This window comes from Mya arenaria, chromosome 8 (genome assembly GCF_026914265.1).
Source record: "Mya arenaria isolate MELC-2E11 chromosome 8, ASM2691426v1".
Classification (NCBI taxonomy): Eukaryota; Metazoa; Mollusca; class Bivalvia; order Myida; family Myidae; genus Mya; species Mya arenaria.
This window is the reverse complement of record NC_069129.1, coordinates 46,577,909-46,589,653: the sequence shown is the minus strand read 5'-3', so window position 1 is coordinate 46,589,653 and position 11,745 is coordinate 46,577,909. Positions and strand designations below refer to the sequence as shown.

Below are 11,745 nucleotides of genomic sequence, written 5' to 3'. Positions count from 1 at the left end.
ATACTCTAGAATAATATATTGCAAATATTCACTTCAAAGAATGTCACCGTTCATTATCCGTATTATTAAGCAATAGGTTTCCACGAACACACTTTAGATCTAACTTAAAAAAAACGAACTCAGAACGCCAATATTATTTCAAGCATTTCAAATTTAATACTGGTTTAAGCACTTGGGCACCCAAATGAAAATCAAAGGACGGAAAAATTAATACTAATGGATTGATATAAACAATTCGAACAGTCAAACTAAATACAACCTCACCGATTAAATTATGCACACTCTCATAGTCCTAAACTTAAAGACACTAGTAGACTTTCATTTTAATTTGCCTTTACGTATCCATCCTTAGCTGTTTCAATCGACCAACGTTCATTTCCCTTTAACATTCTATCTTTCAGTCCAGTATTCGCGACAGCTGTTGCATCGCCCGACCTAAGTAAAGAACAGTACTTCGAAACATCAGTGACTTGAGGTTATATAGCGTCCAAAAGATGATCATATATATCACCCTTATGCGCCTGGAAATAAACGTGTATCAAACCAACGGTAATACATTTTTGACCTCAGCAAAACTCAACTGTCAAAATGCAATAAATATTCAAAATATACTTGTTCGAAACAAACAATCCATAATCAATAAACATTTCATTATACCGATATCATACTTTCAGTAATATTTCAAACATCAATATGTATGATACATTTCAGTTGTATTGCTCAAGGCGATGCCGCCAAGCAATTCACAACATCACTAATACTCGGCTGCGTTTGCGCAACGTTATACGACTTGTCTGCTTCCTATAAAGCTCGGTAGCTTTGCTGCTATACTACGGACATCCCATGAACAACATGTCTAATCAGACATTACTTTCAACCAGTGCCGAAATATGCTCCACAAGGAAGCTGAACAAACAACATTTACATACCTGTAAACATATTTTAAAGCAACCATTTTAAAATGCACATATTTGTTGCCAAAAATATCACTTCCATTCTTGCACTTAACATAATATTCCTAATTTATCGGCAAATCAAACCAGGCAATTACATTACCAATGAAGTTACCATTCGGACATATTAATGGCCAAAATACAGCTGAATTCCAGCATGGCACAACAATCATACCTGAAGCTTTGTCAACTATCATCTTGTTTAAAACTCTCAGGATATAAGAAATGGGTGGAACAAACCAGCCAAATGATCCGCTCCAGTTTTCTGTGAACGCATCAATGCCAGTACAAGGTGTTGTCCTAAATCTGAAATAAAACGTCTTTAACTTCGCGTTGTGCTCAGAGGCGAACCAATCTACCTCAAAAGTGCCAACTCTTGTCTGTTACAAATGCAATGTTTGAAACGACATACCCCAGTCATCATGATTTACAATTCTTGAATAATAATCAGCCAACTCGTTTTGAGAACCGACTCCATCTCGAGTAAAATGGACTTTCCCATACATATCTTGAAAATCTTATCAGCAATACCCTGTAGTCGGGTTTCATAGAACCTTTGACGACTTTGGAACTTACAGACTCATTGTCAGTTAACCATTTAACCCTTAGGTTTTCAAGAATGTGCATAATTAAAAGCAGTACTCTAAACACTGCAACTAATCCTGCTATGTAGAGGACTTTTGACACTCATTCGTAGACCTCATACCATGCGAAATACCGTAACCTCTGTAGCCTGAAGAGCTAGCATCTGTGTAAACGATTTTTTAGCATTTGTGAGAACGCCCCAAAATGTTTTTTTACTGTACCAAACACAATTCGTGGCATTTGCTACAAACCAAGACCTCAACAAATCACCTTTAATTTGTTGTCCCATACACAATGTTTAAAAAAATTAAAGGAACACCCAAATCCGTCATCAAGAAACATGGACACCAGTTCTTCCCCCTCCAATAGCTAACTAACAGGCGTATTACCTTGAAAATAATGTAACACGCGCTTTACAATCCAAACGGAAAAACTTAAAATTTATAATTAAATTATGCACCATTTTTGTCAGTCACAGAGAAACCCAGAAAGTCTGTGTGTGGCCTAAATATCTCAATAAAATGATACGCGCTAGTGAAATGATTGAAAAGGTTTCGAACAGAAAGGAATGTTATACCCATAATACATCGAATATAAAATCAACCAATATCACGCCAAAATTGAACATGCTTTCTTAACCAGCCCATAACAATAGTATTCTTTTGACCTTGTTTGTATTAAAAAATCGTGTGTAAATCTCACAAAGTCATAATTATACTCTTTTTTTCAATACTGAAGAACTAACGGAACCGGACTCTCATTTTCGAACGGCTGACTGGTCCCCGGACGTAACTGTGGCGGATGTTGGGGTTCTTGCAGTGTAAGGACAGTTTTTGCCGAAATGACTAAATTCACCACAGGCAAAACATGTTCCCGTGGATCTGGCTAACAATATTCAGGCTTAAAATGCTCTGACGTCCAGAGTGACTGCTTGGCGATATCTTCAATCTCGCTATTGAAATCGCACTCCACTTTTGTGCCCGTATATTTCCAAGATATGTCTTTTCCTGATTTTAATTTCTTAACGTCATAAGCAACTCTCACTGAATTACCACGAAGTTCGTCTCTGAGAGATAAATAGTCCTGCCTCTGTTCCTTTAGCTCAGCTAAATCTTGTTCGGTTTTCGTCATAAGCCATAGCAGGTACATGTACAATCGAAAGAAAAGTTATTGAATTTAAAACGTCGACTGCCCAAAGCGTAATGATAGTTCCACTTTATTTCTCGTGCACGAAACCTTCTATCATCCACCACCGAGCGGATATAACGATATATTCAAACAACGGAAATTAATTTTCTTCTAATTCATACATTCAAACATTTTTTATTTGTGTTTACCTGTAAAAATAGCAATGATATTACGAAATTATTGATAATTTATAAAATGTTAGACCAAATTTCCTTTGAGAGATCACAGCAGGGTAAGAGTCTTGACCCATTTGAATATTAATAATTCATTGCAGGTGATGGGGCTTAACCCGTTTGCGTATGAGGTAATCTTATCAAAGTTAAAGGTTTAACCAGTTTGAAAATGAGGGATTCATAGCAGGGTAAAAGGTTTGATATTTAAAAATGAGCAGATAAGTTTATCTTTTAAGATATATATCCATAGTAGATCTTTTAAAGGTATAGAGGCCAAGTTCGGTTTGTCCTTGAACGCCACATTTTGCAGTAAAAGTAAACGCTTCATGTTGTGCATTTAAGCTAATGTTTAGTATAATTTGGCATATCACACATCAACTTGTTAACTAATGCAGTGAAAGTTTAGTTTAGTCTAGTTTGGCCTTTAGCGCCTCATGTTGTTCATTGAAGCTAATGTTTAGTCTAGTTTGGCCTTTATCGCCTCATGTTGTTCATTGAAGCTAATGTTTAGTCTAGTTTGGCCTTTAGCGCCCCATGTTGTTCATTGAAGCTAATGTTTAGTATAGTTTGGCCTTTATCGCCTCATGTTGTTCATTGAAGCTAATGTTTAGTCTAGTTTGGCCTTTAGCGCCTCATCTTGTTCATTGAAGCTAATGTTTAGTCTAGTTTGGCCTATAGCGCCTCATGTTGTTCATTGAAGCTAATGTTTAGTCTAGTTTGGCCTTTAGCGCCTCATGTTGTTCATTAAAACTAATGTTTAGTCTAGTTTGGTCTTTTACGCCGAATGATTTCCACGGCAGAAAGACTTCTGTCCTGATTGTGTTTGTACAACGCACATTACTTTTTTAAGAAGAAATCAAAACGGCTTTCAGAGCAGGCTGTTGACTTTGTATCGCTGTTCTTGGAGAAGAAGACGGACACCAGGACGTAAACAGACCTAATAATGAAATTATGAAGCCATGAAATCGTCATGAATAACATTCCGTTGATTTGGAATGTGTCGCTTGTTAAGAGCGCTTATCATATTCTTACCAACCATAAGTTCAATTTTGATGTAAAAATTGCACACTTATGTGATCAATTGAGAACTTCTTATTATGATTTTACCGAGTCAATAAGTACGCCAGCTGCATTTTTCTGTTAAAGGATGTAACTCTGGAGTAACCAGAAAACCATAAAAAGACGATTTTAAAAGCTTTAAAATACATTTATTTGTACAAGATGATATGGAAAACTTACACAATACATTTATATTACAGACAATGCATAAAAAGGGTTTTCTTTCTAAAAGGACATTCCCATCCCCAAATAGATACGACGCATTTATACTACAATTAATGTGATATTGTGTTTCGCAATAATATAACTTTGCTAAATAATCAGTGACATTTGGACAAAGTGTTTTTATAGGATATCTCAAGTGACACTTTAATAATAATTCATACACATTTGAAAAAATACATTAATCAGAAAACAAATATTTATGCTATCTCGATGCTCAACTAGATTACATAAATTGTGGAAAAGGGCAATAACGTGTCGTCAGAATTCTAAAGAAAGATAATTTTAAAGTGTAAAACAATTTGAACTGTCAATTTCGAAAAAAATAATTTCAATTTTAAATATATATTATTCACATTTTTAAAATCCAAATTCGACAAATTATCTTTCAGGTTTAGTCAGGTTTAACACATTTAAGTCAATTTAGGTAACTAGTTTATAACTCAAAAGAAAAACTTTTTTCGCCTTAAACCTTGGTTTTAAAGTATGTGATACACATAATTTAAACGTTAAAACGAGAACATTATTATGCCCCTGCTCCTTAATATATTGAATATATTTTGCAAATTATCTTAAGATATGGTAATCATATTGTAAAATCAAAGTGATATTTATTGAACATTAAAATCACCTAAAAAATGGTTATTGTAAACTATTGTATAATATTAACACTTATTAGTTAAACTTTTATTGTATTATTTACGCTTAACATTATAAGTAAGATTTACAAGTCATTAAACATCATGATACAAATACCGTATTCATTCATTCTTTCCACTTCTGTTTCACATGCATAGCAATGGTCACTCATGTTCATTAAAATCGTTCGAAAAACAATACTGTAACCAAACATAATTATTATTGCATATACTATTCAATTGCTCAAACATTATTGAATACTTAGTAATTTCCGCCAGACACAGAAAAATCACTGTCAGTTTGCATTAAATACCTTTAATGAGTCATTCTCTAACATCCCGACAACGATGGCACGTGTTTGAGGACAGAAGGACACAGAGTAGGGACTGGTCAGCCTATTCTTCTCACCCAGTATTTCCGTCATCGTGCCGTTCCTCTCAGTCAGGAGCATCACATTGTCGCTGCCATTGCCACACACGAGCAGCTGACCCGGACCAACCGCTACGACGGACTCGGGACGATTTAACTTCTTGTTCCTGTAATCTACTAAGACCTTCCCGTCTTGAGACAGCTGAAGAACGGTGTCGGCATTGTAGTCAGATACGTACAGGGTTGGTGGTGTAGAAGCTGATACAGTCAGGTATTGTGGGTATTGGAAAAGCAGTCTTTGGAATTTTCGTATTATATGGCCATCCAATGTAATAACTTCAATACGTGGTTCTAAGATGTAAGAAACGTATAATCTATTGTTGTAATACGCAATACCCTTACACGCTGTTGCCATTTTAATTTCCTTTCCACACGACAATCGTTCTTCCTTTGTCGATATCAGTTGTATGATGGACTTGTATTGGAGAGTGACAGCGGCCTGGTCACCGGGGAGCAAACACACGTCCCAGGGCGCGCCTGGCAGTTGCAGGCGGGACGTGACGGTGCGGGTGGTGGCGTCCACCAGTTTGACACTGTGATTACTGTCGTCAGTCAGGAGGAATAGACCTGGAGAGATCAGGGCGGAGCTCGTGATACTGCAGGTGTTCTTGTCTTGCGACGTTCTAACGTTGATGTCCTTCTCCTTCTTCCATGTCAGAGTAGAAAGGTCAGGAACTGGAGCTTAAACAAAATTAAATACCAGATCAAGTTTTCACTTTGAGCATTAAACAACAATTCAAACCTGTAGTTTACAATTTACAACCCCAATACTGATTATGTTTCAGGTTCACAAACAATAAGAAAAATCGATGGTACACAGAAAGCATAAACATGTTATATTGGAGTTTCTGCTAACTATAGTATACGTCATTTTTCGACAATAGACTTTTGAAAATTTGATAAATAATTCTTTGTTTAGCCTATTTCGGAACAATTTTCACTGAAATGGCTCACGTTATGAATTGTTTTTCTGTTCGTTTGCTACATATTTGTGTGATTTAAACATTAGCTAGTATTTACCATGAACATACACAACAAATTTAGGATGTTTAAAGATACAAGTACGTTCCTATTGGTCTTATGGAGATTTAGTATGGGTCAGTCAAAATATGGGTCAGTCGGTGAAAAATTGCCGAATTAAAAGAAGACGACCTGAAATTCCAAAGCACGACTTAATGAAAGTAGTTACGGATGTACCAAGTGACTAAGGAATAGATGACCATCACTAAAATACTCATAGTTGTGGGTCTTGTATACAGCGCATCACCTTAATGTACCGAACACATCTAAATGCCTTCGTGCATGATCAATTTATAGCTCAAACACCTATATACTGTTTACGCATACATGCATGGTTTCCACAATAGTAAAGCTGTAAGTGTGAACTTTGAGGTAGGGATGAGGGTATTTTAAAAACCCTTGCTGAATGACTTAATTACTGACAGGACACGGAAAATTGGACGAACGGGTCGACGGACGGTGCGATTGTAATATGCCCACCTTCGGGGTATAACAATACTCTGCATTGACCGATATGTATATCAGAAAGTGAAACACCCCCTACCCTTGTGTTTTAAATACTCATTCCTTTTATATTCCCTATTTTTCAGCAACACATACTATTTTGAAATTATGCGTACCGAATGACGCCAAGTTCTCCGTACCGTAGAAATTCATCTACGATTTGTTTGATTTTAAGGCCTGTTTACCCATTTTTTACTTTGTGTTTATTTTATTTTAGAAATAGCTAAGAGGGACAATTATGAGGATGAACACCGTTGACGTCACTAAGGCAATGCTATCTGGATAAAATGTAAACATTTGACATGTTTTAAAGGTTAAGATGATATCATAATTTACCGTACCCAGTCCCCTACGAAACCCTTCCACAACGTCCAGTGTTCCGAGGCCAATATTCGATCCCAGAAGACGCTCCGTGTCCGAGTCCTTAGTAAACCGGCACTCGCGGGCAGTCATCATGCCAGCCTTTTTTACCATCACATTTTTTATCTCCCGTAGCTCCTTCTGGGCTTTCATTGCTGCAACGAACCGCTGGTTTACCGATACGTTTTCGGTACACATCTCCGTCCAAATGACCTCAAGATCCGATTTCTTTGACTGACAATCGGTCATAAATGCAGTCAGCACGTTTTCATCCTCGTTCTTCACTCTCTGGAGGTGGTCGAGCATTTCCTTCTCGCGGCGGTCTAGGTAGGTGTTTATATCTTCCCGGAACTTCCTTAGTCTGTCGATCTCATCTTTAGACTGGTTTTCAACTTCACCCAAAAGCTCCTTGACATTACTTATGTACCCAGATAGAATATCGTCTTCTTGTTTAATCGCTGGTCCAAGCTCTCTGAATTCGTTTCCGATTACAAAATCTGTAGCCACTTCAGCAATGTAATCGACTTTACAGCTGCGATGGTCGAGTTCGACACAGTAACAACAGCCAAGGTCACAGTGGTTCGGGCAGTAAAACTTGATCATCTCTGTCGGATGTAGTTTACAATATTCGGTGTCGCTGATAGCTGACTGTTTGGTGGATGGGTAGAAGGTCGGCATCTTGTCTTTGGGTAGCAGAATGTGGTTCTTGGAGATCTTCAATCTATTATGGTATTCGATACAGGGAGCACAGATGTACTCCTCGCAGGTTGGACAGAATCCCTGGGCCACAGCGCATTTACCGCCCTCGCCACACGGCTGACAGAAGACTATGGCGTCAGCGGAATCCTTGTCAATGTCAGAGTCACGCCTCTTTCCGTGTGACTCCATCTATGGATACGAAATATATGAATCGCTTATATACCCTAACTGGTTGATACAAACGAAAACGCAAACCTTTAGCTACGATCAAATCAACTAACAGACCTTACACATACATATTATATTTTGTCAAAAGATATCTTCTTCAAAACGAAAGCAGTGATTGAAGTTCTGTCTGATTTAGAGCTCCGTTTTAAAAAATATATTGCGTTATTTTGTTATTGTTCCCTCTCAAAAAGATAAACATGGTACTTGTATAACGTCGGTTGTATCGAAAAATGCACAAAAAGGCATCAAAATAATGTTTACCTTGATTCAGGTGTTCGTTAGAACCAACAAAAAAGTATTTATTCAATCCTTTTATGATTTCATCAAGTTAAAACATGATAATTATTATCAACTAAAGACAGTAATCATAACGACTCGGGACATCTTTAAATGATAAATGATAGTAATAAGACCCCTTAAACCCGACCTTAGATTACTACTGTAAAGATAACACAAATAGATAGATATATGCATGTATTTCCCTAAATTATCTATAAGTGATAACTCAAATTTCATATCGAAAATTGCAATACATAGATTTGTATATTTATCTACTAATCTAAATACTTGTCCGGTAAGCACAGTGGTTAGCGCACTCGCTTTTCACCAATATATGTGCAAAAAGCTACAGAAACAAGCTCAGTAGTAAAAATTTTAAACATAAACCCGGGTTAGTCGCACTGGGCAAACGCCAAAGACATAGAACACAAAATCACAAACAAGAAACATAGTGGAACAACACAAATCTCCACAAACAGCACAGTGCATATATACTATGTATATACAAAAATATGTATGTTTATCAATAATTGTTAGGTACCGCCTTGGAACGGTCAGTAAAATGTAAATTTATTAGGGGTTTAAACGGCTGTCAGACTTTTCAACCACAAGACTTTTCAACCCCTTTGTCATTTGTGAAATCAAAGACTTTTCAACCCCTTTGTCATTTCAACCCCTAAAAGTGCTAAGACTTTTCAACCCCACCTTAAACAAAGACTTTTCAACCCCTAATAAACCCCTTAATTTATCACCTTTTTAAGAAAATAACTACAACAGTAAATAATTTATTTTGAAATTTCTTTTAAAAATCAAGAATATATTAAGACTAAAAATATAACAGACAAAAAAATATGTAATACATTCAAAATATACATACTTGAAACACATAATAATACTATAATTCATTAAATATTTACATTGAAATAAATAAAAAAAATGCTCGACTGTCCATTTAGCTATTTAGTCACTTAGCCATTAAATCTTCCCTATCTCCCTCAGGAAATCCTCACACAATATATTATGTGCATGGTACTGCTCCATAAATTAATTGAAACAGCGTTTGTTTTTCTTTTATTTTTTAAACACTTTTTTTAAACATTTTGTTATCAATAAAAAAGACAATAAAATGAGTTGAACTTTAAATAAAATTCTTCATAATATTTCAAAATATCTAGATTTAGCAGACAATGTTTAAGAAATACCAAAGTATACATTGAGTTCAAAGATGTTAAAATGTATTATAGATTGAGTTCCAAATGCTTTCAAATTACATTAGTGTAACATATGATTTTATTAACGTTTCTCAGTTTAAAAAAGTAAGGACATTCTATTATAAAGTGGTATACATCGTAACATGTAAAAAAATGCTATAAGCATTGTATTGTCTTTTCATATATGCAATTAAAGAATGGAATGAAGGTCGCACATTCATTAATGGGCAACATGTGTGACATGGTCATAAATTCCTATGGGATTAAGGGGCTTCATAACACCTTTATTGAGGTTATAGTAACTTGAAAGTGACAGTTAATTAAGGTTCTAATATCATGGCCATCATTCCGATCTATGGGCAGCTTGATACATTTTGTGTATGATTTTCAGGATTTAAAACCAAACAAAAAATATATTTTATTTAATTATACCCACAAACTCTGAATTTTAAGATAATACATTATACAGAACTATAATCAAACTGTACTAAAATATCAATATGGTACTACAAAAAAGTTTCCACTGTTGACCTTTTTTAAAAGCAATGAAAGTTTTATAAATTTTCAAGTTCAGGTTTTTATTGGCATTCTACAGGCACAAAAAGGAGAATGTTCCGTAAATTCTTCTTTGCATTTATTTTCTTTCATCCAATACTTTGGAGAAAAGTGTAACAAATAAGCCAAACAAATCTTTAATTGTATTTCAATAACATTTGGTTAAGTTTGTTGCAAAAACAATGAAAAAGACAACACCTGGCTGACAAAAATAATAGGGGTTGAAAAGTCTTTGATATAGAGGTTGAAAAGTCTTCAATATGGCTATCAAAATATTTCAACTAGGGGTTGAAAAGTCCAAACAGGTAGGGGTTGAAAAGTCTTTAAAATAGGGGTTGAAAAGTCTAAGGGTTGAAAAGTCTTCGATTTGAGAAGGGGTTGAAAAGTCCTACTCCCGTTTAAACCAGTTAATGTGTACAAACCTCACTCTTATCCCAACCATCCTTAATAAAGATAAAACGCAGAAGGTAAATCTTATCAAAGTATGCATTAACTTGAGGAAACTTAAAAATCAATAAAAAAATAAATAATAAACGTATAGGTAAACCCCAAGTACTTCTATGATAAGAGATCCCAACTCTATCTTTAGACGGAGGAAAACAATTCAGAGCACCTAATGCAAAAACTTTTCAAAGATACGATGCAGTCATCTATAAACATCCCACACAGTCTGCCTTATAAAATAAAAGGTTTAAAGCTGTGTGCTCACAGAGTTTTATAATAAAAAGCATCATTGTACTAAAACTGGGAACAAATAAGGAAAACATTATTAAGAATAAAAGCAACTTGTATCTGCTTATCTTTTCTTCCAAATGATTTGAAAATGTAAAATATTTGAAGAAAATGAAGTCACATGCCAAGTCGGAGTCAGCCAAAAACGTGTTCGCCAAAAACGGTTTTAAAGATAATGTAAATTAGCAAAATCATCATAAAATATAAAAGGACAGAACGCTTAGTAAAGGAAAGGATGCTATATTCAAGGCGACCCGGGTTCGATTCCTGGCCTTGGCGCATGTGAGTTTCGTTAGTGGTCACCAAGCCAGACAAGTGGGTTTTCTCCGGGTACTCCGGTTTCCCCCACAACACACACTCTCGCGCAACATCGTGCCAACGAGAGTGACTTAGCTATCATAGCTTCCTTCACAATCGTTGTTAAATATAAATTGTTTAAAGTAATCTAAATACTGACAACGTTTAAGTTTTCACAAAAACCACATATAAACTTTTCTAAGACGAGATTTTTAGCGTATTTTGACGCATCACTATCCCACCTCTCTCACTAATTATTCTCGTTTACCCTCCATCTCTCCTATCCCCTATTACTCCCGCTTTCCCATATACATCTTTCCTCTTAAATCTTATTTTCCCGTATCCATTTATCCTCTCAATCTTCCACTTCTCTTCGAAATTTCCCTCACTCCCACCTTCCACTTTTCATATGCAATCTCTGTCTCTCTCCCTTTACCCATTTTACACTCTCAATATCCCCATCCATTCTCAACATCCCTTTCCGCTGTCCGTCTCCCCTCACTTATGTTTATATCTCTTTCACTGTCAATTAACTCGTTCAATTTTCCCTCTTACTCTCCCCTCTCATTCCCCTTTCCCTCTCATATATCTACACCTATTACCCCTTACATT

The 11,745-nt window shown here is 35.8% G+C and overlaps 1 protein-coding gene across 1 annotated transcript; it reads right to left on the bottom strand.

The window, feature by feature from the left end:
• Positions 1 to 5,114: 5,114 nt before the first annotated feature.
• LOC128244264 (uncharacterized) lies at positions 5,115 to 8,020 on the bottom strand. The gene is made up of 2 exons (XM_052962281.1): positions 7,114 to 8,020; positions 5,115 to 5,929 (listed from the first exon to the last, which is right to left on the bottom strand). Exons 1-2 carry the CDS (start codon positions 8,018 to 8,020, stop codon positions 5,115 to 5,117), a joined length of 1,722 nt encoding a protein of 573 aa, XP_052818241.1.
• Positions 8,021 to 11,745: the final 3,725 nt, after the last annotated feature.

Coding starts and splice junctions, on each gene's coding strand:
- LOC128244264 (XM_052962281.1), bottom strand. CDS start 8,020: ATGGAGTCACACGGAAAGAGGCGTGACTCTGACATTGACAAGGATTCC. Junction 5,930..7,113: donor AGGGTTTCGTAGGGGACTGG/GTACGGTAAATT, acceptor ATTTTGTTTAAG/CTCCAGTTCCTGACCTTTCT.